This window comes from Lacerta agilis, chromosome 15 (genome assembly GCF_009819535.1).
Source record: "Lacerta agilis isolate rLacAgi1 chromosome 15, rLacAgi1.pri, whole genome shotgun sequence".
NCBI lineage: Eukaryota > Metazoa > Chordata > Lepidosauria > Squamata > Lacertidae > Lacerta > Lacerta agilis.
The window spans coordinates 9,842,426-9,867,847 of record NC_046326.1 but is presented as its reverse complement, the minus strand read 5'-3'; the positions used below and the strand labels follow the sequence as shown (position 1 = coordinate 9,867,847).

At 42.6% G+C, this 25,422-nt stretch overlaps 1 protein-coding gene across 19 annotated transcripts in view; it reads right to left on the bottom strand.

Moving 5' to 3' along the window:
• The window catches only part of CAMK2B (calcium/calmodulin dependent protein kinase II beta), a 183,030-nt gene that overhangs the window by 26,498 nt on the left and 131,110 nt on the right, over positions 1–25,422 (bottom strand). For 7 of the 19 annotated variants that reach the window (XM_033172134.1, XM_033172133.1, XM_033172144.1 and 4 more), the window contains exons 12-16: positions 23,995–24,037; positions 21,029–21,109; positions 10,520–10,557; positions 10,019–10,090; positions 1,184–1,228 (exon numbers count right to left, since the gene is read on the bottom strand). In XM_033172134.1, the coding sequence (XP_033028025.1) occupies positions 1,184–1,228; positions 10,019–10,090; positions 10,520–10,557; positions 21,029–21,109; positions 23,995–24,037 (279 nt within the window). Of the gene's footprint in view, positions 1–1,183; positions 1,229–10,018; positions 10,091–10,519; positions 10,561–21,028; positions 21,110–23,994; positions 24,038–25,422 lie in introns of all 19 variants that reach the window. The other 12 variants (XM_033172140.1, XM_033172137.1, XM_033172154.1 and 9 more) reach the window with 5 other exon arrangements.

Sequence of the window (25,422 nt, the reverse complement as noted above, 5' to 3'; positions counted from 1 at the left end):
ATTTTACTTTTTCAAAACAGACTACCAGCATTATTCAGCTTTCACTATATACACCTAAATCAGGAAATACACTATCCAGAAGATGGAAAAAGAGAGGAAGGCACAATTGTTTCTACAATTTGTTTGCCTGGCCTCTACCCAGTCTTACGTGTTTTTTGAAAACTGGTCGCCTTCCCCAAGCTCCATTTAATGGCTGCGCCAGATGCATTGAGTGAATGGGCTTGAAGAGGAAGCATAACAATGATGATAAGAAATTAAATCCCTGTGGCAGAGAATGGGTAAGAAAATGCAGGTTTGGGTGGAGGCGAGGGCTGTGTCCGAGCAATGGATGGTTGTGGCATGGAGTAATTATGTCGTTCCTCAGCCAATCTGAGTTCTTGGATTGGTCTTTTTTGGTCTGCCTGGCTGCGTTCTTTCACTTCAGAATGAAGGAGCTCACAATTGCTGCCCTCTGGTTAGCTCCTCTGGGGTCAGAGTAGAGGCTTTCTCCCCCATCCTAACACCCAGAACAAACAGCCCAGGTGCTAAGGATAACCACACCAAAACACGCATCACTGCAGATGGCAATTGAGGCAAGTAGCATTCCCCCACTCTGTAGCTTTTGGCGTCAACCCAGAATATCTGATTCATTCTATCTCTGTGCCTATAAAGCACCAGAGGAACTTTCCACCAGAAGAGGTGGGGAGCCTAACCTTTATGATTCTCCAAAGAGATAGAATCTTTTCAAACCAGAGCTGTGCCATCAATATCAATGACATGGCTGGATTCATACTGGTGCATGTGAAAGAAGGGAGAGAAATGAGGTAAAGCACAGCTCCCAGAGAACTAGTTCTATCTTCTTGGGCATACATTGACTCATCCATGAAGACTAGGCCTCAAGGAAAAGCTCAGTTGAGCAGCTCCACTTCATATTTATCTGCCTTCCTTCAGATTTATCTGGAACATGCTTCCCAATAAACTCAGAAGGGCAACCTTTTAAACAAATGTCTACCATAGGAGGCAAGAGGGTTTGGTTCTATCTTATGTGGTTTCAGGCATACTGAAACAGACAAGAGGTGCAAAACCTGAGCCTACAGTCTGTCCCCAGAGGTGAAAATACACAGCAATGCAAGGAGCAGAAAGTCAATTTTTATCCAAGATTACAAAGGGCAAACTGAGGAGAAGGAAAGACAGGCAGCAGTACCTTAATGCCGTCCACTGGGTTATGGATAACGGTGGTTTGAGGTTCCTACAGAGGAAGAAAGGATGAACCAAAGAACAAAAGGAAGAAGATAAAAGAAATGAAAGAAGAGATAAAGAAGAAAAAAGGTGGTAATTGAAAGAGAAGGGGGAAGAAATGAAGCAGAAAATGGCGGTAAAAATGTGAAGAAAAGGGAAGAGGGTGAAAAAAAGACCAAGACCCACATGAGAGCAGGGAGGGGAAACAGAATGGAAGGGAAAAAAGCAAAAGGTAATTAGTTCAGCAAAAGGCAAATGATTAACAAACAGAAAGTGGCAGAGTAAATCAGGGACAGAAGAATCGAAACTGGATTTTTCATGAATGAAACCAAAAATCATATTCAACCCCATGGCAAGATTGTTGTGAGCCCCTTGGAAATGGAGAGTGGAAGCTGACGTTAACATTCAACCTTTCTGCAAGCCAAAGAAACCATTGCAATAGGGAAAATGATAGGGAGCGCCAAGGAGAAGAGAAAATGGCAGGAATGAGCTCCCCAAGGAAGTGTGGTCAATCCATACCATGGCAGTTAACATCTCAATACAGGCTCCACCTGAGATCATAGGGAAGAAGAAACAGAAAAGCAAAAGAAGAACAGAAGGCCCTTTGACCACATCCCCTAGTCCTGAAGAGAACTTTTCATTAAGAATGAAAGTCTATCCCATTCAGAGAGGTTTCCTCTGGCAGAATCCTCTGGCTTATACCTTTCACCCATAGCAGCTCTGTGCAGAAGAAAAGGGATTGGCTTCTGAAGAGCACTCCTAGTGCAACCAATATCACCCTGCAAAATGCTAATAATCTTCATCACTGAATGCTTACCTTTTGCATCAATGTGGTGATGGGAAACCTGACCATACTTTAAGAGACATTTAAGATGTACTTACCTGGAAGAAGGTCCTATGAGGTGAGCCACAAAAAAAGCACCACAATGATTTTTTTAAAAATTGGCCTTTTTAGGTCTGTGACAGCTGGAGTGAATGTTTTTAGATTGGTTAAAAAAAAAAAAAAGTATTAAGTGAGCGAGACTATTACATTATATTATTTTTGCCTGATTTGCTAGGAGCAGGTGATCAGATGCAAAAAAAGTCAAGGCTTTTATACCTTGGCTGAATCTAGACACATCAAGAAAGTGATTCAGTTAAATCCGCTGTAAACTTCATACAGGGAAATCCCATTGGTGAAAGGCAGGACTCCACAGCGCCATCTGGTGTCACAGTGTTATAACATCTATAAAGCGCTTTATCTTTACGAATGTAGCTGAGTCCCTTGAGTAGCTAGAGAAGAAAAGTGAACCAATGCTGAACTAGGTTGACTAAAAATCTGATCTGCTAGAGCAGCTTCCTTATTCTTCAAAAAGTTACAAAGGTAGCTTGATTAGGTCATTAATTGTTTCATTAATCAATTTTGGAGCACTCATATTTTTAAAAGTTGCATAACTGCAATAATAGGAACAGTTTTAATGGGAATCATTTATTAGCAAGAAGCCATCTCTTTTAAAAATGATTACAGTTCACACTTTTCCAGATTATTCTGAAGTTCCACTGTTCTTCCTCCACTGTTGAAGGCAGGATGCCTCTGAAATATCAGTTGCAGGAAATCGCAAGTGGGGAGAGAACCGTCAAGGTCAGGATCTACTCGAGGGCTTCCCATGGCATTTGGTTGGCCACTATGAAAACAAGAGTGCTGAACTAGTTGGGCTTTTGGCCTGATCCAGCAGTGCTCTTCTTATGATCTTAAGTGGGGCATCTTCCCCATGGCTGACACCTAAAATCTGGGTCCTGCAAAGTGGCTAGTGCTGCAGACAGAATATTAATCATTATTTTGGAGAAAAGTCAATGGGACTCTATTTTTGTGGCTTGTGTTGGAAGGCTAGAGACTGCAGCTCATCACAGGTGAAGCTGATTGGTCTGCAAAAGGGCAGGTTCTATTATACATGAATGACCCATAGCCATGGTAACTACCGTTACCCATTCTGGAGGCAAGCTGGTATTGGCAACCAAAGCAAGAAGTCATTATTGGCTTTGTGGGGAATGAAACAAAGCTAAGTTTGATGTTTGCTGCCCAAAGTCAGTTCTCATCTGAAGAGGCTGGAACGGTGGGTGGGAATATCTGCTGTGGGTAAATGGGACTGAATGGAGGCAACATAAGCCCCACATTTCTTTTCAAGATCCAAAGTTGCTTTTCTCGCCCCAGCAGCACACTTTGAATGGGAGCATTCACTAGCTACTTCCTAAAATTCACAGCTCCACAAGGGGCTCTGACTATTGAAGTCATTGAGAGATTGGCCCTTTGTTCCTTCAGCAGAGCCAAAATTTCTCTCAATGGACAATTGGTGAATTGGACTGGAAAAGACATCCATTTCATAATGTCAAAAGCACAGTTTTTCCAACCCTGTTTCTCTGGAGGTGCAAATATTTGTTCTTTTGGCACTGTTACAGAAGGAAGCTGTAGCTTACTGCTGTTGCCACACTGTGCCTAAAGAACTTGACAATCTTTCCCAAACCGATATTAACTTCTGGGGATTTTGCATGGTGGGAAAAGAATGTCCCATCAGGCTTTAGGTTATTTTCTGGACTTCTTAATATCAAGCAAATAACATGTTTGAATGGGACAAATTCAGTACCAGTTTTAGGAAAATGTTTTAGAAAAATGTTTAGGAAATGTTTGGCGCTGTTTGAGAGGAAATATACCAGACCAGCAATTGCATGTTCTATTCTCGCTGGAAGTAATAGTTTATAATGTAACTAAAAGATTTCAAAATGCCTCTTTTAAACCGATAAAAGCAACTAAGTAGAATGCAACAGCAATAAAATGCTTAAAAGGAAGGAATAAGAAAGGAAGCTAGAAAAGATAGATGCACTCTGCAAACTGAACAGGGTCGTATCATATAATAGAATAGCCATATAGAGCTGACTATACCATAAGGATAATGGCTGAAAAATTCAACAAAACTTTGCTATTCCATTACAAGGGCTCATGTACATGTTTTTTACACAGTGGAAATTCACATTACATTACTGGAAAATTGCATGTTGCCTAGAGAAGGTAGGTTATATGGCATTTGACAATACTGTATAGCAAACAGACAATTATTTGAGGACTGAGTGCTCACTGTCCATATCCTGAACACAATAGGGAGACATGGCTGCAATGTATCCATTTATCCCAATATATACTCACTTGGGCAGAAGAGGGCTACCACAAACCCTACAGGGCCTGGAACATCCTGATGTAAGACATTACTACATTACTGGTAGAACTTGAAACAGTAACGTATTTGGGGTGGGCCTTGGAACCTTACTGCTACTTACAGCACAATCCTGTACATTCCTATTCAAAAGTAAGACCTGCTAAGTTCAATGGGGTTTACGCCTGGGTATGTGGCTCAGCCTCAGTATCCTAACCTGGAGTAGCGTGCCCCGTACATTTTGAGCAATAATGCAATCAAACATGCAATTTTATAGAGCTCACGGCAACTATTGGTTGGATCTGCTTCTGAAAAAACTCAATTTACAGTTTCAATATAGGCATGGGGAAGGGCCATAGCTCAGTGACAGAGCATCTGCTTTGCATGCAGAAGGTCCCGTGTTCAGTGACCAGCATCTCCAGGTTGAGCTGGCAGCAACCCCTCTCTGAAATCCTGGAGGGTCAATGGCAATCAGCGTAGATAACACTGAGCTAGATGGTCCAATGGTCTGACTTAGTATGTCAGCCTCCTATGATCCACTCTGTCCTTTCTGTCTTTGAAGTTACAGCATAAGCTGCTGCCAAGAGGTTCATCAGATGGTGATCTACAGATGATGGTGAGGCCCATCAGCATCCATCTTGTGTGATAGATAAAATAACTTGGACATCAGTCAATTCAAGTTTGATATGCAATCCCCTCCAGTACAGAAGACCAAAAGAAAATGTAATCTTATGGGTTGGATCCAGGCTAAGTTAGCTAAACTTGGTTTGACTGAAGTCAATGGAACTTAACAAAGTCATAACTAACTAGTTCCACTGATTTTGGCTGGTCCTTAGTTCAAGTAACTTACTCTGGATCCAACCCAATAAGCTTTAAGCTTCTCCAAATCACCTCTGAGAGTTTAGAAACTTTTCCTACAATTCTAATTCCTTTACATGACAGTGTGTCATTCATTTGCCAGTACTTGTGGCAAAACTGGAAAGTTTTGAATGGTTCCTGTATGTATAATTGATAGCACTCAGTTCATAGTATTTTCTTTTAATTTGTATAAGATGATAGCAAATAACCATGCAACTTACCAGTAGTCTGGAATGCCCACGAGAATACAATAGGCTATTGCAATAATGACAAACACCTACACTTCAGAAATATTTCACAGCCACAATAAATCGTTTAACTAATCAATCATTGGCAATGTATGGGACAGGTAACCTGTGATAACCTTGTGAATGGTCAACAAGTTGGTTGAAGAAGGTTGTATGGTAAAATTAAGGATGCCTGAATTTCAAATGAGCGGTTGGATCCCATACAAAGAAAAGTCTTCTGGTGAGTGTACTTGATGAGGATTTATCAGAATTTCAAATATGCACATAGAAAAGAAATAAACTTTCCATACATATAGCTCAATACAGCAGTGGTGAGGAACATGTAGTCTTCCAAATGCTGGACTCTCAACTCCCATCAGCCCCAGCCAACGTGGTCGATGGATGATGGGAGTTGAAGTTCCAACAACATTTGGAGATCACACATTCTCCATCCTGGTGCTAGACAAATGTAACAGACACAATAGGTTTGTGGAAGCAAACACAAACAAGTCCTTCCAGGTTTTGGGAACTGCATAAGAGCCACCCAAGTTAATTCTAAGACCAAACCATTCCAAACTTGTTTGAAGCAACGTCAAGCAGTATGAAGCTACCGAATAATAAATAATTTGTTATTTTCAGTGTGACATTAAAGTGACCCAGATTAGGTTGAATTTAAGCCAAAGCATGTTTTAAGGAGAACATAATCCCAGCATGCGATTGGCAAGACCCACGTTTCTGTGCTTATTTGACTGAAAATGCCTGCTCATACTGGAAAAATGGATCAAGTGAAGCCACCCTTGGAAAGGATTTGTTAAGGTCAGAAAGACTAACAGGCCAATCTGCTACTCCCTATGGAGGATTACTTATGCAGAATCAATTGGGCAGCACTTATACTAACAAGATGCTGAAACAGATTGATGGCAAGTTGAAATGTTCTGCCTCTACTTTTATGTGTGTGTATGGCAACACAATACACAAGAAAGGACAGGACGGGACTAGAAGGTGGAATGAATGCCCTCGTTTCCTTCTCTAAATCCTTGTGCCTTTTATATGCACACAACCAACATGCAGAACTGCAAGTGTGGATAATTGCTTTCCCCTGTTGGGTCTCTGTGTGACAAAAAGGACAAGAAGCTGGGGTTAATTGCTAAAACTATTCTGTCAGAACAAAAATTCTAACTCTATGTCCTTTTTAAAGCACATTCGGTAATTGTTTTGCTGGCACTATGCCTGTCCCCGACAGTTGATGCACAATTCTAGCTCAGCACCTCTGACTAAAGTAGATCTCTTATAAATAGATACTCTCTGGGGAACTCCTCCGCTCCTGCTTCTAGCAATCTTTAACCTTAAAAAAGTTTGTGCTGTCTTATTCAGTGTTTGCCTGACAGACAAAGAGATGGGCACTGCAAGAATTTCTTCAGCAGTTCTGCTACCCCTTCATCTGCTTTGGACAGGTGATCAGGAATCAATGCATAGAAGAGGCCACAGGCCAAGGTTTGTGACATGGACAATTTTCGGTCTATATATACTATTTGGGAGTCGGATAATTGGGCTAGAGCATGAGAAACCTACCCTGGATTTATTCAGCAGCTTAAGGAAACAGAGGTTACAAGGAAAGGATGGGTTACCGTATTTTTCGCTCCATAGGGCGCACCAGACCATAGGGCGCACCTCGTTTTTACAGAAGGAAACAAGAAAACAAAATATTTTTCTGGTTTTCCTCCTCTAAAAGCCCCCCCCCCTTTGAGGATCAGCTAAAGGTTTTGCAGCTTTTTTTTGCAAAGGGAAAAGCCCTGGGGGTTTTTTTGAGGATCAGCTAAAAGTTTTGCAGCTTTTTTTGCAAAGAGAAAAAGCCTGTTTTTTTGAGGATCAGCTAAAAGTTTTGCAGCTTTTTTGCAAAGGGGGAAAAGCAAAGAGGAAATCCCCGTTTTTTATGGGGTTCAACTCACATTTCTGCAGCTTCTAAAGGAAAGGGAGCCTTTTCTACAGTTTCCAGACAGATAATCTAATCAGCCAGTCACATGTCGCTGGGGAAACAAACAACCTCCCTCTGCAGCACATTCAACAAAGGAGGGCGGGGTTGAAAGGGAGCCGGGGACTCTTATCTCTCTCCCGATCTCTTGCTGATCAGCTGTTGAGTGGGGTCCTTTCCACACCCCCTTTTCTCTTTGTAAAATAAAAAGCATGATCCTCTTTTGGCCCCTGGGCAATTCAGCTCCAGGGACCACCATTCGCCCCATAAGACGCACAGATATTTCCCCTTACTTTTTAGGAGGAAAAAAGTGTGTCTTATGGAGCGAAAAATACGGTAGTTAAAATGCTGAGAAAAACACGGTTCTACCAGCACTGGTGGATGTGTCTCTGAATTATACTATGGAATAAAAGCATTTAAACAACAGAGTTGACATACATATTCTAAGGATGGATTACTTCAAGGTAGTTAGCTCCCACAGACTTAGGGGAGTGGGAAAACGCTAGCCCCACATATAAATTGCATGATCATAATATGGCATTAAAACCCTACCTGCCTTTTGACAGATCTTATAATTGGATGAAACCAGCAAAAAGTTTGATCATTTACTTTTAATGTCTAGATTAAAAACAGAAAGTGATATGTGAAGGGTCAATTCTCACATCACCTTTATGATGTAGGTGCCCCTGAGATACAGAATCACATGGGGCCATAACCGCATGGGAAGCCATGTATGCAAAACAGTTCACACATGTAGAGGGTAATTCTAACTGTCTTAGTGGAAGCATTCACTTCTGGATGTGGTTAAAATGACTCCACTATATTGGGGGGGGGGGGGCTGCTTCAGTCATACAGTTCAGGCCACACAGAATTTGACATCTCAGTCCCATCCATGCTAAAAAGGTCTTCAAGTCTAAGCACTCCCTTTCCTTATATATGATGCTGAAATCTGACTCTCGACTGTTTAAATATCAAACATATTCAGAACCACAATGGTTTTTAAGTGGCCCTGAAGCACTGTATTCTAGCCACTCAGGTCTGCATCATTTTCAGGCACTGGCCCAATCCAAGAACCAGCATTGTGCCTGTATGCTTCAGACTCTCATTTACTCTTCTATTCTCTTGTATGGGGTTATAGAAAGCTTCTGAGGTTTGTTAAACCACAGATTACTGTTAGATATGATCAGGGAGATTTGGTTTGATCAGTCTACAAACAAGAACCTAAACCCAGACCAGGTTTTATGGTTTGATATCCTTGTTTGAAGTCAGAAATTAAATTACAGTTTCCTGGTTCAGATATAATGGGAAACTATGGTTCAACAAACCCTAGAAATTTTCTGTCGTGGTAGATGAAAGAAAGGAGGAAGGAAAAGGAAGTATAGAGGCACAACACTTGTCCATGGTCCAATAAATAATGATTTCTTGGACCAACTGGAGCATCTTTATCTACTCAGAAATAATTATGCAGTTGGTTTTATAGGTTTCCTAATAAACCCAAGTCAGCATTGCTGGCATTTTGTTAATCATCTTTAGATTTCCTAACTTTACTTGTAAAATTCATTCTGCTACAATTTGCCTGAGCACTCTAACTTAGGGCGGTGCATAATTTTTATTATTATTGCAATTTGCCTTTTTAAAGGAGAAAAATGCTTGTTTCTTCATTGGGTTCCATAATGAACCTTCCGCCCTCATCTCTTACTTCAGGAACAACTTTTGGTATAGCAATCCAGCGGTGTCACATTCCATATCGTTACCAATACTTGGCTCCCACCATCCAACATGATTCTATAACCAGTGGATCCTTGACATTTCTCAACACAGTCCTAAGGAAAGTTGGGGATTGTTTTCTTGCAGTTTGGGGTTTACATCCACAGGCGGCAGTCCAGGGACTGATATGGCTGCTTGGGCCCCAGGGGAATTTCAGAAAGAAAAACATAAAGGGGACAGACTGGTGTGGCAAATGAGGCCTATGAATACTTCAGGTGGCTGGTGAGGTGTGGAAGACCTACAATACACTCTTTTTTATTGCTTCTGCCCAGAAATGATAATACTCTTTGCCCTGGTAATCAGGCTCTGAGTCAACAGCTAAAATTTGCTTATCTCATTGCAGTGTACTACTGTGTTATGAGAACCTAGGAAACTGCAACCACCATAGAATCTTTTGGGAGAAGATTGCTGCCAGGGAACAGGTTGAATTTTAAACAGGATGAATGTTAAATTGGGTTCTAAATTGGCTAGAAAATGTTCCAGTATCATGGGTCCAGCTGAATAATGAGTTAAAAATCTATGCAAAGGATCTATGGCAAGACCATGAAGAACACAGGAGATGCCCCCACTAAAACACACACACATACACACATCTGTGTTGTAAAAACAGCAGACAGCAATACATGGCACCACACGTCGGAGCCAGTGGATGCAGAATGAATGTCATTCAAAAAATACATCTCTATTGCAATCCCTAAGTAAAACCTACATTAGCAAAACAATAGGCAAACCACAGTGTTCCCACGATCTTTTGCCAGAAGGATTGAATTAAAAGTACAAAAGAGTCATACCAGCGCGGCTGGAGGAAGGGTCCCTTTCGGGCTGGTAACTCCGGTGCTGCCTTTGGTGCTGTTTGTTTGAGGCTGCAGAAGAGAAACAGACATATACCAAAAAAAAAGAGAGAGAGAAGCCTCGGAACTGGAAGCCGAACAAATGCATTTGCCATGCAAACGTTTGCACCACCCAAACCCCCACAAGAGAAGGCATAGATAGCCCCACATTCTACATGGCAATTATGTACAAATTATGTTCTGGTAGAGAAAGAAGACCAAAAGAGGCCTTCTTTGCATAGTGGCAAAAAGTTGTAGCGATGGCAGATTGTGTGCAAAACCGAACAGTTCTTCAAACCGGCAAAGTATGACTACTCCATAAACTGAATTTTTACAATCAGTTCTGGGCTATGGTTATGGACAGACAAGAAGAGTGTGTACATAAAGTGATCTATCTTAATATGGCATAATTCCTAACTTTCCCCAACTCTTCCCCCAGAAAAGCCTCGGAAGGATACTTACCTTCACGCCGTCAGCTTTCTTGTTCAGTAAACTCTTAGCTGCTGCATAGGGAGGAAAAGAAGATATTTTAGTGGCAACTCCCCCAGTGTCCCGAGACATATTCTGGGCTGCCTGAATAGCCAAAAAAGAATCACACAAGCCGCATTGATGCTGTTTCCTCATCAAATGCTAAAAGGAGGCTTGAGAACAATGGGTAAATCCCAAGCTCTATGAGTGTGGGCAAAGGCCCAACCTATCCCTTAGCCAAACGTAGAGGTATGGAGGACAAAGTGCCTTGAACAGGCAGTTTCCCAAAAGAAGGGAGGTCAGCAGGGGGGCTGCAATACTTCTGTGAAGTGGACATTTCACTTGATAATACCACTGTCATTGTTGTTGTTTCTCAAACTGCCATTGGCTTGGACACATACTGGTTTGTCCAAACTCTGCAGAATCACAAGCAGGGAGTCTCTGTGGGACAGTGTTCAGCTTAACAAAGTGGCATTGTAGATGAAGTGGGACGGCATCGTTCTGTGGGTCAACTCTCAAAACGTTCCCTCAATCCATCACTTGGATAACATCCGGACTCTTCTTTATTCATTCTTGGTGATCCATATCTTTCTAATCAGTCTAATGATATTATCAGATTTCCCTTGCATGTACTGCCTATATTAGCTAAATATATACTGGTTTCATTTCCACTGAAATTTATGCACTTTGCAATGGGAACACTAGATTCCTTTAACACCACCTGATGCAGCTCATTCTCCAAGCCAGTTTATGAGTTCCAGATTTCCTTGACAGGTGCTAGGCAAATTTAGGAATGGTTAACCACAATTCTTTGTCCTTTTACTCTAAGGGTTCATAAGATTTTTTTTTTAATGAGCTGTCTATGGGACCCCATGTTCTAACAAGCATGCATCCTCAAGAACTTTGCTGCCTGAAATTTTAATATGCCTGTCATCCCAGCAAAGTGTTAATTCAACCACTTAAATATGTCACGATGCTACACTCCCACCATTTTGTAGGTATGTGAGAAAGCCTCTCTGTACTTACTCTCATCCTCTTTCCCTGAACACACCTTTTGCGCTTAATCCAGCTTTTGCCCATTTGGTGCCTTCCAGTCATGCTGGCTGAGACTGACGCTAGCTGTAGTCCAAGACATTGAGAAGGCACCAGGCTGGCGAAGGCTAATTAATCAAATGTTAATCTTTTCCCTCTGATACTCTGTAGATTGCAATTTCCACACACACCCTTAAATGAAGCAACATCACAATACAGCCTCATTTATCCCAACGGATTATGGAATACTGGACATATGTGAATAGTTTAGAGCCTTTGCATGGCTAGGATGGTGTATGAGGACAAAATATTTATTTGTATAATAGAGATTCCTCTATAATTGCATCAGTCCAGAACGGTCTTTTTTGTTGCTTTCTGTTGTTTTTTGGCTGAGGAGAGACCCAAGAGTGATATGGCAGAGAAGCTGTTGTGGGGTGGGGGTCTGAAATGTAATGGCAAGGTTGGGAGAGGGTCGAGGGAGGTTGCTGCAGCAGGTGTGATAAGGGTGAGTTAGGATTGAAATGAACAGAAATATGGGTGCCTTTACTTGGATCTGGCTAATGGAATTGCAGGGAACCAACAAAGCTGCATGAGGCCTCCAGGGAGTATTAGAGCAGTTGAGGTATAGATAATGCTGTTTCTAGAAGAAATCAGATAGCACAGTATGCTGGCTCTGTGGAGGAGAGACATCGATACCAGCAACTACAGAACAAGATGACTTCCTCTGTTTCTGGACCCTACACCTCATGAAAACTCCTTTCTCCCACATCAAATCCAATCATCACGACAGGTAGGCATTATGAAAGGGCAGAACCCAACAAAAAGTTTGCTTACCTTACAGAAATTTACAGAAGAGGAAAGGCGAGAGAGACAGGCAGGTGAGAAGAAGGATTGGAGGAGAGATGGAGAGAAAGAGAGAAGGAGGAGGAGGGAAAAATAAAGAAGTGTTGAGACAGAAAGCAAGGCCTCTGGGGCGGAGACCCCATCTGACATCAAGGGGAAGTGAAGCAGCAGCACCAGCACCACAAAAGCAGCACTACAGAGGACTTTGCTCACACACACACAGGGAGGAAATGGTCCATACAGTCACCACACTAATGGAAGGATGGTAGCCCATGGAATCACTACAGTCAGAAAAGCGACACGGTAAGATGTCACATCATTTTTTTCCTTCACAAACGACTTGGTGACCCCATGACTGTCTCTCATTTTTTCCCTTAAAACATACAGTTCCTATTCATGTCTCCCATCTAATCCTGAACTCTTCACATCACAAAGACTTTTCTTCTGTCTTTCATCCATGTTTATTTGGGACCCACACAGCACATGAAGTTTTCAGTCTATCTTGGTGAACTCAACATGCCATATGTGGGTCACAACAAAATGAGCAGCTATAAATGAAAGACCCACATTGGCTCCCAGTACGTTTCCGAGCACAATTCAAAGTGTTGGTGCTGACCTTTAAAGCCCTAAACAGCCTTGGTCCTGTATACCTGAAGGAGCGTCTCCACCCCCATCGTTCTGTCCGGACACTGAGGTCCAGCGCCGAGGGCCTTCTGGCGGTTCCCTTGCTGCGAGACCCAAGTTACAGGGAACCAGGCAGAGGGCCTTCTCCGTAGTGGCACCTGCCCTGTGGAACGCCCTCCCACCAGATGTCAAAGAGAAAAACAATTACCAGACTTTTAGAAGACAGCTGAAGGCAGCCCTGTTTAGGGAAGCTTTTAATGTTTAATAGACTATTGTATTTTAATATTCTGTTGGGAGCTGCCCAGAGTGGCTGGGGAAACCCAGCCAGATGGGTGGGGTATAAATTATTATTATTATTAAATGTAGCACCGCCTAGCTTCCTTGGTGGCCTCAAAGAGAATTTTATGACCATTTACTGACACCAGATTCTACCAACTAGTTCTACTCTTTAGCAATTTCCCACAACTATGTTTGTTGTACTAAAATGTGGAAGCCTCTCTGCAGCCCTTTGGGCTAAAGAGCGGCCTATATTATAGTAATAATTAGTTTGGAAAAATCCAGCTCTAGTACAAATGAAGTCTCATGAATGTGGCAATGCCATAAAATTCTATGACAGAATCCTGTGTCAAAAGCCACAGGATGTGAAACTGCTAAACTGCTACAACCGCCAAATGCCACTACCCATCCCTTTAACTCACCTCCTCAGTTCTACTACATTGCTAACCTCACGTGCCAATTCTCACATCAAAGTTAAAGTCCCAAGCCAAAGCAACTTTTGAAACTAGAATAATGTAAATTAAGCCCATATGGAAGATGTCCTTCCTTTACAGAGAGCACTGCTGACACAGAATTGGGAGCCTATTAGCTGTTATGCAATGTTCACATGGATCTAGTTGTAATAGATGCCATTACCTTTCAGCTGCTCAAATGGAGTCTCCATGAGAGATATGTCCCGTCCTGTCCCCAGCACTTGTTATGTTCTTTATCAGGAGCAGCTAATCATGCTGCCCCCCCCCCAGATACTGTTGGACTGCAGCTCCCATCCTCACTGACTGCTGGCCATGCTGGCTGGAGCTGATGGGAGCTTGGAGTCCAACATCAAGAAGGCCACAGGTTAGCCATCCTGGTTCTAAATTATGGGTTTCAGTACAAGCAATGTTGTGAATTATGTGTCTCTTATTAATAGGCAGTTAAGGCTGATTATTAGTGGACCTAGCAGTTCATAATTTATCAATGGATGTAGAAAATGTTGACTGCCTTCAGCGATGCTTTCAATATCTGAGTGTCTATAATTAAAATGTAATTTGTGGTTTATTAATGCCTAGTGATTCAGAGCACAACAAAGCTTTGTTCCTCAATCTTTTTATAGCTTTTCTGGAGTGAACAGCTATGAGTAGTTTTGCACCTACACACACACACACACACACACACACACAAACACACACAATATGATCTGTCTATTAAGCCTTTTGTTCAACCAATGAGACTCAAAACTATGAAGTTGCAACCTCACAGCATACTTGGAAAATCTGAAAGGAAGCCTTCTTTGTCCTACTTGAAATAGGGAAACTCTTATTTCAACCCCCTGGTGCTATTAGCAGCTGCACCAGTAAATTAATATCAAGAAGGGAGTGTAAGCAATTGCTATGGCAGAGCAGTGTCACACTGTTGTACTGGGGACTGTGCCAGCATCATAGCATGGATAGGCACTAGGAATATCCACCATGGCTAGATGTGGCAGAGGACTATTGTAAAGGGATCTTGCACTGGATGAGAAAGGGGAAAGGAAAGGATCAGGAACCATTTACCTCTCTGGCTTCCTAAAATGCATTCTAGCCACTGTGTTATGCCTGGCATTTGGCAGTAGCTTCTACAATGGATTGCAACTGACAGAAGGCAGCATAAGCCGGGCCGACTTGTCCTCATGGCCAAGTGCATAATGCAACCAGAGTGGCACAACTCTCTCTCTCTCTCTCTCTTCTCTGGTAGTCACATGTATTTGTAGATTCAGGATGCTCAAACCAGTAGTCCATGCAGATGTGTATGGCAAATAGCTTTGTGTCAGAAACTTCTATTGATTGTAGACAGAAAGTAGTTCTTTTCATAGAATCAAAGGCAGTTTGAAGGAGGCATTGTTGCCCATGGTATGTACACTCATCCCACTACCAATCCTGTTCTCAAGCATACAGGTTTTTGCACTGCTTCTATAGTCTGCAAAATCTCTTTGACCAGACACATCATGAAGATCTATGCCTCTAATCATATCACATTCAGTGCTAAAAGCAATTGCCTGCTGCCTGCCGTTTTTTACAATAGTCTTTTGAATTTAACTCTTAGCGCAAACTATTAAATTGGAGGCAGGAATGGAATTGGGGACCACTGAGATTAATGGATGAACTATATGTTCCCACAGTGTACACACACTGTGTGAGGCATATGAATTCAATTAGTTTACTGAGCATATCTGCTGTAGGTAGCAGTGATAGGCTCCAGCTTTGCCACATGATATGCTACATGTGTATCCATCCACCTATCATACAGGTAAACCATGGCACTTCTTTGTGTACACAAATTCTGCAGCATGCAATATGACCTCTAGGTAAGTATCAAGCATAGGGCTGCCATACGTCCAGAATTTCCCAGACATAGCTGGGAATTGGCCATCAGAAACAGTTTCTGGGTAGAAATCACTGAAATGTCCAGGGAAATCCGGGTGTAAGGCAACCCATGTCAGCAGTATTGTCTTTGGCAATTTTCCTTAGAAATAACTTAAAAGCTTCATTTTTATTTTTATTTTGAGATTTTGCACACAAAAAAGCTCAACAACCTTTGTGTCTGGATTTTCACAAAAAGAAGAGGGGAAGATTTGCGCTTTGAAGTACCTAAAATCTTATACAGTAGTACCTTGGATTACAGACGCTTCAGGTTACAGACTCTGCTAACCCAGAAATAGTACCGCGGGTTAAGAACTTTGCTTCAGGATGAGAACAGAAATCGCATGGCGGCAGCGGGAGGCCCCATTAGCTAAAGTGGTACCTCAGGTTAAGAACAGTTTCAGGTTAAGAACGGATCTCCAGAACGAATTAAGTTCTTAACCTGAGGTACCACTGTACTTTTGAAAATGACAGGTGCAATTTGCTGTGACCAAGCATTTAAACTTGTAATTAGAAACAAAAAGATGATACCACTAACTGGCAACTACATTGCAAGTTTTGTATATGTCTAAAGTAATAGCAGTACGACCTTTACCCAGAGGAAGGATCTTGTTTGAACAGGAGGCATACTCAAAAAGTCTTTTCTGAATCTTCTCAGAGCTATGTACTCAGCTCCAAAAAAGACTCCTGAATATATACTGCCATCTGAATGATGTTCACAAAGGGGCTCTGTGTGGGTGCACAGATTTTGTGCATATCTTGGCTTCTTAAACTGGGATTTGATTGTCCAACTGCAGCTACAGAAAAAGATAAAGTTGGTGTTGACAGTGGTCACCATTTCCCAAATTAAATCAATATATACTCTTGCATAAAGAGAAAATGGGCATGAAAAATCAGAGCAAGGCTATCTTCAGGTAATAACGTCAGGCCAAAATTCTACTTGAGTCACTGGTGTATTATGTGGAAGTGTCAGGAGTTGCAGTCTATCACTTTTGCCAAATCCTCACTCAGCCTTCCCTTCATTTGGAACCTGTTCTTGATAACACATATTTTATTTAGTTTTCTTATATACTTTTACACCCACATTGATGGATTTGTCACTTTATAGCCAATTTTAACCATTTACCTGTCAAACCACCCCTTCATTATTTTGTGCGTTCCCATGAGCAAAATGTATTACACAGAATTCTAGTACAATGTTGAAAAACAGAGATGACATCTTAAACCAATGGGATATACAATGTGCTGCTGTAATTTCTCGCCTGTTTCTTCGTTTGATTTTGTTCACATTGAAATCCTAATGAGGGTTTTCAGAGTGGCATTAACACTGGCTAGATTAGCTGAGAATGATCACAACCACTGCTGCCATGCATATCACTTTCCCCACATGCAGTGGCGACGACAGCACCGACATAAGCAGAAGCCTCGTCAATCTTCTGAGAAGAAATCTGACTGCCAGAGGCCCTGACGCATGCACCTGGGTTGCACAAAATTCATGCACCGTTTACCACATTCAACCTGCAGGCAAAGCTGGGGTGCAGACAGGGCAATGGCTAAGACAAGCAAAGAGCCAACATTCACTAGAGAGAAACCTTGGCATGAAAAAGGTGTCAAGGGGACCCTTGTCTGCATGCCCCAAGAATTGTCCATGTTGAGCAGCTATGGAGGGCAACATGTTCTCACAGCTATAGACTTGCTCTGTGAGCACGCAATCCTGATAGCTTTCCCTGCAACCTGAGCTGCATCGAGTCTTTGGATACTTTTCTCCTACTACCAATAAGCAATAAGCATATACCTGTATGTAGCACTTTTTAGCTTTACAACCCTTTAACGGTTGATGTCTTATTGTGTTTTTAATATTTTGTTGGGAGCTGCCCAGAGTGGCTGGGGCAACCCAGTCAGAAGGGTGTCACATAAACAGTAGTAGTAGTAGTAATTGATGATTGTTGTTCTATCCATTCTCAGAACAATTATAGCTTGCTATTACCACTATTTTACATATGGGGCAACTGAGCATAAGACAAGTCAAAGGCCAAGAAAATAATCTAAGTTTGAGCTGCAGGCCTACAGCCAATGCGGGGCAGATACAATCAATTATATAATCATATAATTGACTATATGGAGAAGCCCAAATATCATCACATGTATTTAAAGCAATAGGAAGCTCCACAACCTCTCAGGATTATTGCCTTAGAAATAAGCATAAATTGTCACAACTAGTTTCCATTTGAGGACACTGGGACCACACTCCCCAAGCATAACTAATCTTAATGAAGGCACCAAAACATGCTCATTGTAGGCTGCAACGAAGAAGGAAAGAAGCAGGGTGACACAAGTTTGCATGAGAGGAAAAAATGATTAGACCACACCTTATTCTAGTTAACAAAATTAAGTCATCAATATGACTGGTCTATAAGAACGTTGTTAAAAGGCTTCCTTCTACATGCCAAGCAAGGAACGTCACCCTTAGTGGAGTGTTGCCAGATGTCTACAGGGGAAAAGTATAACTTCCTTCATCCTACCGAGGCCCAAAGACTGAATGTGCAGAGGTGCAAAGGAATGTGTGCTCTTACGGCACATGAACACATATGCACAATTATATTGTAAGATTATGGTACCTGTCAGCTATGTTCTGCAGTTCTGCAGGGAAAAGTGCCTATCTTTCTCTCACTGGTATAGCGAGCAGTGTTAAGATACTAAAAACTTAAGGAGAAATGCTTTAAATCATGGGTGGGGAATCTATGGCCCTCCAGATGCTATTGGACTTCAACTCCCATCACCCCTCACCAGCATGTCCAATCATCAGAGATGAAAGGATCATTCCCTGCTTTAAGGAATACATACTTTTCTACAGCATTATGAATGCACATATGCCCAGTTGGTGTGAAAGGCCTAGTAAGCAAAGAACACCATATTCCAAAATTCCTGTATATTATACCCATGCTTGTGAAAGAACCAGCACCAAAAGTACTGCCATGTCCAATGGGACTAAGGACCAGTAGTGGTACTTCACTGCAGGCAATTAAACAACTCCAATGCAATTCTGTTCATTGCTGTAGCAGAAAATAATTATGTGTTATTTACACATTCATTGACCAAAAACTGATGGGGCTGGACTCCTCAAGCTGCTCTTGAGCTAAGATCATGACACCCTCCATTTCCTACTCACCCTGCCCAAGCAAACTAGTTGACCACCCCTCACCCTGAGGTCTCCAGCTGATGAACTGGCAGGCAGGCAGACCACCAGAAATGAGGTCACCACTGGACCCATTGCATCACTGCAAAGGTCGCAAGTACAGCCTCTCATTTCCTGATGGTTGCCTATTAGGTAAGAAGCTAGGAGAGTGACAACATGAGAATGGGCCTTTTCTGTGGTGGCTCCCCATCTGTGGAATGCTCTCTCCGGAGAGGCTCAGCCTGTGGTGCTGGCGAGGCCAAATGTGCTTCTTAGTCACTCAGGGATCTGCACTGACCAGGTCCCAAATAGTATGTGAGTGGTTGCTTTCAGCCTGGCAGTTGCCTCTCCCAGGGGCATAGCATGGGGAGGGCTAGGAGGGGCATAGCCCCAGGCGCATGATTCTGAGGGGGTGAGAGCCAGGCACCCGCCCCTTCACAGGGATGCCCACCCTGCCTGCCACTGGGGGTCTCTGGGCCCCGGAGCCCAGCCTGGCCTTGCCATCACGCCCCTGCCCCCCTCGTTGAATGGCTGCTCAGTCAACATTGGGGGATGTGCCCAACAAGGGCCGCATTGGTCAGTCAATCTCCCCCCTTAGTGGGCGGCACAGCGCAGCACAGCCCATAAATCCTCTGTGCCCTGTGTCTGTCCAGTGGTGGTGGCAAGGGTTGGGCTGGTATGGCGGCTTTTGTTCATCCTCTGTGCCCAGCCCCTGGTCCCAACTGGTGCATGTGTATATGCACGCAGACCCCAGGCGCTAGCGAAGGACACAACACCGCTGGCTTCTCCTACCAGGACACAAAGGCTTACCCATCACAGACCATTCTGAATGGACCTCTCATTTCTTGGGATAATTGTCAGATAAGTGCGCACAACTCTCTTGCATGCTGCTTTTGGACTGTGATGAGTAAAATGGTGCCACTCGGGCCAAAAACATGTATGCACAAGGCACTCCTTCCTACTTAAAACCAGTAGTCAGATCACTTGCAGAGGAGCATTCTTTTTGTGATGTACCACCAGTGCTTTTTTTCTAGAAAAATAGGTGCCATAATTCACCATGAAGTTGTTACAGGAAGTGGCACACTTTTAAATAATAACAAAAAGAGGTGTTGGTACTGCTTAACCTTGAGTATTACCCCCTGAAGAAGAAGAAAGCACTGTGTACTACTTAATATTCTGTTTTTGAAGGCTATGCATGTGTCTTGGCTTAAATGGAGCAGGGGAATGAAGGGTCAGAGGATTTTGTTAAGTTCCCCCTGTCCCCAATAATTTCCTCTAAAATCTGAACACTGCCTGGAGCAGAGATGGGGAACCTGTGGCTCTTCAGAAGTTGGTGGATTCCAGCTCCCATCATCACCAACCAGCATGGCCAATGCTCAGGGACAATGGGAGTTGTAGCCCAACAACCTATGGGGGGCAAAAGATTCCCCATTCCTGGATTAGACCAGTGATAAATGACAGTATTTTCTGATGGGAAGGTGACTTGCCAGAAAACAGGCAGCATTTCATCTTCTGTATCTTGTATGGGACATGCAGGGCACTCTAGGGTAAAAGTGTGTGTTGGATGCTGACTGAAGCTGATGAGAGTTGAAGCCCAACAACAACTGGAAAGACACAGGTTCCCCCATCGCTCTGCTAAACAGTGTATCTTAACAGTCACTTGTAGCATTTGTGTATTTATATATAAATTTATATATACAAATGTGTGTGTGTGTGTGTGTGTGTGTGTGTGTGTGTGGATAGAGATAGAGATAATGCCTAACTACAAAACTCCTATAGGAAAACTGAAAGCTGTTCTGACACCACAACCTCCACCCCACAAAGCATGCATCTCCTCTTCCATTAATGGTCTCCTATATTTGCCTTGCTTAACGCTCGGAAATGAGATAACAGCATCATTTTAGCACCAGCCAATCTCAGTCATACAGAATCCTTACTGGCTATTTCATATGTTTCCCTATGACCTTTTCATGACACTGTTCCTTAAATGTTCTGGAATTGCCAGATTATTTAGAGGTGGCCCTGACTCTAACTTTGCTACTAGTTACAAAAAAAGGTAGCCCCAGACTCTTAAAACAGGGTGGGATGTGGTGGTGATGGTGAATGACACATCATGCGCTCAAATTTCAAAGTGAGAAAGGGGAAGTGAGGCGAGTCTCTTCCGGACACATCTACCTTGCTCCACCAAACCCATGGTGGCACCGGAGGCTGCTGCTGCTGCAGACATTGTGGCAGGAGCGGTGGTCTGTCTGCCCACTGTTAGCACCAGGTAGGGAAACAAAGAAGTAAAGGACAGCAAATAGGGAAAGGGATGGGGAAAGAGTTAGAGAGGAACAGAGAGAGAGGAAGAGAGAGAGAGAGAGAGAGAGAGAGAGAGAGAGAGAGAGAGAGAGAGAGAGAGAGAGAGAGATGGGGAAATAAAGAAGGGGAAAGAGACAAAGGAAGCAGAAAAAGATTAGAGTTAAAAGTTGAGATGAAGAGACGTGACTATTGGTAGCAAACGTGCATTGACTTTTACACAATCCATGGGTCTTTTCCATGTGATCCAGAGTTATTCCTATATGACTTGTTTCACTGCCCTGTGCAGTATTAGGCTGGGGGACACTGTATCCTGACCACACAATAAACAATTCTGTAAACACTAGGAAGATAGTCTAGGAGGATATTGATCCTTATATCCTGAGTTCAGAAAAGGAAGAATGATAATTATCACCAGAACTAAACTACGCCACCAAAAGTAGCAGAAATGATAAGGTGTGTGGAATATTTAAGAAAGATTCTCACTGTTGGGCTTGCAATTGCTAGAGTCATAAATCATTATGCAGCACAAGACGTATACACTGCTTCTGCAGCTGGTTTCCTGAGCTTCTTGGGAGTATTAAAGCCCTATGATAACATAATTGATTAGCCATGAATACCATTTCTGAGTTCTCTTCTGCGATTACTCTGAAGCTATTAACACGAGGAATAGGAATCTAAATGCCAAGTCTGGAGGCCTCAGAGCTAGCTTAGGACACTGTTCACTCTGTAATTCTGTGACCACATAAAATTTGTGGAATCTGGCACTTGTCATAAAATTATTCCAGGGTAAAAGTTGGTGGTAGAAGACAGACATGTTGTACACTTTAACTGCTTTACAACTGGGAGGATCAGACAGACTACCCTAGCTAAAATTCCAGGAGATGTTGTCAATCCCTCTAGCTAGCAACATTCTGCGAGTAGTCTGTGAATTATTTTTTTGCCAAAGATCACACTTTCCCCCAACACCCTATGGCCATCTTTCCCTTCTCTTCCTCAACATCTTCAACATGCCGCTTCTTCCTTGCCACTTCGTTCATCAACACCCAATTTCTGTCCAGAAATTTCAAATTCCACAAAGAGGAGGTATAAATCAGACAGGTCACACTTCCATAGTCAGTGTTATCAACAGATATAGTTATAGTATTAGGAAATGTGTGTTTCTTTCATGCTTGCAGAATTTGGATTTCCTAGTTGCGGAATGTGGATTCTGTCATTCTTCACTATAAATCCATGGGGTCTTGATTAGGCCCATGGAAAATGATGGGAAAGGAAGCCCTGCAGGAAAGTGAGGACGGAGAAACAGTGTGAGTGGGTGGATTCTTGCTTGAGGAATCTACTCAGCCATCATACACCCTCTTTTCTCTTTTAAAACGCAGAAGCTGATGGTAACTTCTCTAACCAGGGACAGCAGTTCCTCTCCCCTGGGATCAGCACTTTGCTTTTTTAGAAGGTAAATGCCTCTCTGATTGATCTGATGATGAGCAACAACCAAAACAGGAAATACCATTGGAGGTGGGGGGGGGGGGAGAGACACACAATACCCTGCATTTCAAGGAAAACCAAACCAGAAGGGTTAATATGCAACAGCTCAACATTTGTGCCTTTGTAGTGTCCAATCTACTATTATATTACCTAGATCTTTTTTTAAAAAAAAAATGCAACTGAGAAAATATAGAAGTAGCAGGAATACTATTTCAGATCTCAGAGGCAGGGTCAAAGGCATTTCATTGGAGTGGGGGCAGCAGGCAAGATTTGCAACAAAGCCTGAAAGCGAGCTCTTTGATACATATGAAGAATATATTAAATTGCAATCAAGTTGTGTATTTTGAAAGCATTTGTTATGATTACTTTTGTACTTCTTAAGAACTAGAAAAACAAGTGATCCTGAAGGATAATTACATGTAGCCTGGAAGACAAGAGAAACGGAGATTGGCTCTCTCCCGAAATGGCACACCCTGACTAGAACATATGAGGGGGGGGGGGACAGAGATAGATCCAGAAATCCTGGCAAACCTGCATTTCTGCAAGAACAGGTGGTGCTTCCAGACAGCCTCTATTTTCAGGAGGTATTCAATCGCATACAAGCAAATCCAAAGCTGACTGGGAGGTGTCGCGGAACAACACTTCTCAAAAGACCGGATCATTTGCAATACGGAAAGTGACATGAGAATACACTGGGAAATGTGGGACTTGCATCATGTAACCTCTTCACAGACAAATCAGAATGAATGCTCTTCAAATAGCCTGCATGGTCTAATCTCCCTGCAAACAGATGAGGATGAATGTTCAATAAATAGGTCATCTGGAATCATCCAGGGATCCAGAATATGCAGCACTAAATCAAACTACTTTGACTGATTGTGTTGTTAAGGCCTATGCAGAGGAGGGGAACGGTAGTCGAGGACAAGTACAGAGGTCGAAAGGAAGCTAGTCAGAGTTCTTGGAAGAAAGCATGTATAAGGAGGACATTCCAGGGCACACTTGCTTTCACACATATTGGCTTCATGTGCAGAGATGGACTTGACATCCAGTCAATGAAAATAGTTTTGTGTTCCATTCCTGGTCCGGGCATATAACTTTCCGCACCACAATACTGCCGTGCCAGAGAGCACCAGGATACGAGAAAGAAGAGAACGAATGTCACACACCAAGACCAAGGTTAATGAACAAAATCTGTATTAGCGGAGCAGTTTGACAGTTGTTGGACTTGTGAGGACCCATTTGAAGACTGCCTCAGTAAGAAGGTGTGCAAGTTAAATAAACAAATTTAAAGGGAAATGGAAACTGCTGAAGTGTGAATAGGTTTCTTTTCTCTTCGTTAAGCAAAGCAAATCTCTCACCTGAAAAGTTTCTCGTTGCCAACATAGTGGTAAGAATTGCACCCTAAAAGAGAAATTAAAAAGAGATGTTGGGGGCAAGTCAGAAAGAATTTTTAAAAAATACTTTTTAAGTGCTTTATAAAAAAATGTGTAACAGATGAACAGGTTTTTTGGGAGAAGGATGAGAAGGGTGAATAGGTTCCCCCCCTTTTTATTATTGTTACCACAAATAGCAATACATTACTTAAAGGAAAAATGAATGTAACAGCAAGTTATAAACATATTAGCAATACAACAGCAAATAATTTTATTTCATATCTAATCATTAGAGAAATCCAATACTTAAATAGGCCATATCTCAGAAAACAATGTTTGACCCAATTATCCAAATTATTAATTTCCAAATCAACTTTAACACCTCAGGGAAATGAAAAAGCGTAACACACATTGGAGAGGTATCCTGCTATGTTGAACAGTCTATCCAATTTTTCGTAAACTAATCTTGTCTTTGTTTCCCTTGCCTGCTCCTTTAATAATAAGTTAAGTTTGCCATAACTGCTTGTTCCCAAACTTTTTTTTGCATACCAGTCAGTTATAGAGGGGGGAAGAGAATAAAGTATGTCTGTGTAAACCTAGACTATGCAATGCGAGATGAGCAAAAGTAATCTTCTAAGTCCTGCATCCCCATTTCTAAAGTGGCAGTGATAGGTCTGAGTTGTTCAATCTATTAGATGGGTCTAGCTAGGAATAATCCTGCCTTAGCGTAAAAGGCTGTGTAAAAGGCTGGAGGACTTTCAGGTCTCTAAGAACCACTCTGAGGCTAAAAATTCACACTGGTGTGTATTCCATCGCATTTTTATTTCCCCCCATATCTGAGAACATGACCACTGCTTTCCCTATCATGTGATAATTCACCACCGTAACTTGTAGAGATAGCTGCTGTCAGGTCTGCGTTTGGTTGCTCATGAGTAAGCAGGCATGAGTCCAAACTGTCTTTTAACAGTTCTATTGTGCAAACTATTTACAGTGCAGAGTGCTGAAAAGCATGACCGTATCAGTCGCTAGCAGAATCCAGGAGTGGCCCCTTCTGGCTGGGACCCCAACATAAGAGTTTCGGTATCCGAAATCTCCACCTCCCCTCCTTGCGTTTCACCCCTCTGCGCACTTGGGGCGACGGAAATGGCATGTCTCCCTCCTTGCCTGCTGATTGAGGGGAGTGCAGGGTCTCTCCAACATCCCCAGAGCCTCTGCTCTCAAGCCTCTGAGCTGCATGCCCCTCCCCACTAGAGACATCACTGCTTCCTCCACTGGAAGAGGAGATGCTGCTGGTCAGGTGGGGCCGGGGCTCTCTGTAGCATCTCGAGAGCCCTTCCACCACCCTGCACTGAGCCGGGGACAGTTCCCTGACAGCTGCCAACTTGGAAGGCTTTGAAAGGGGATGAGACAAAA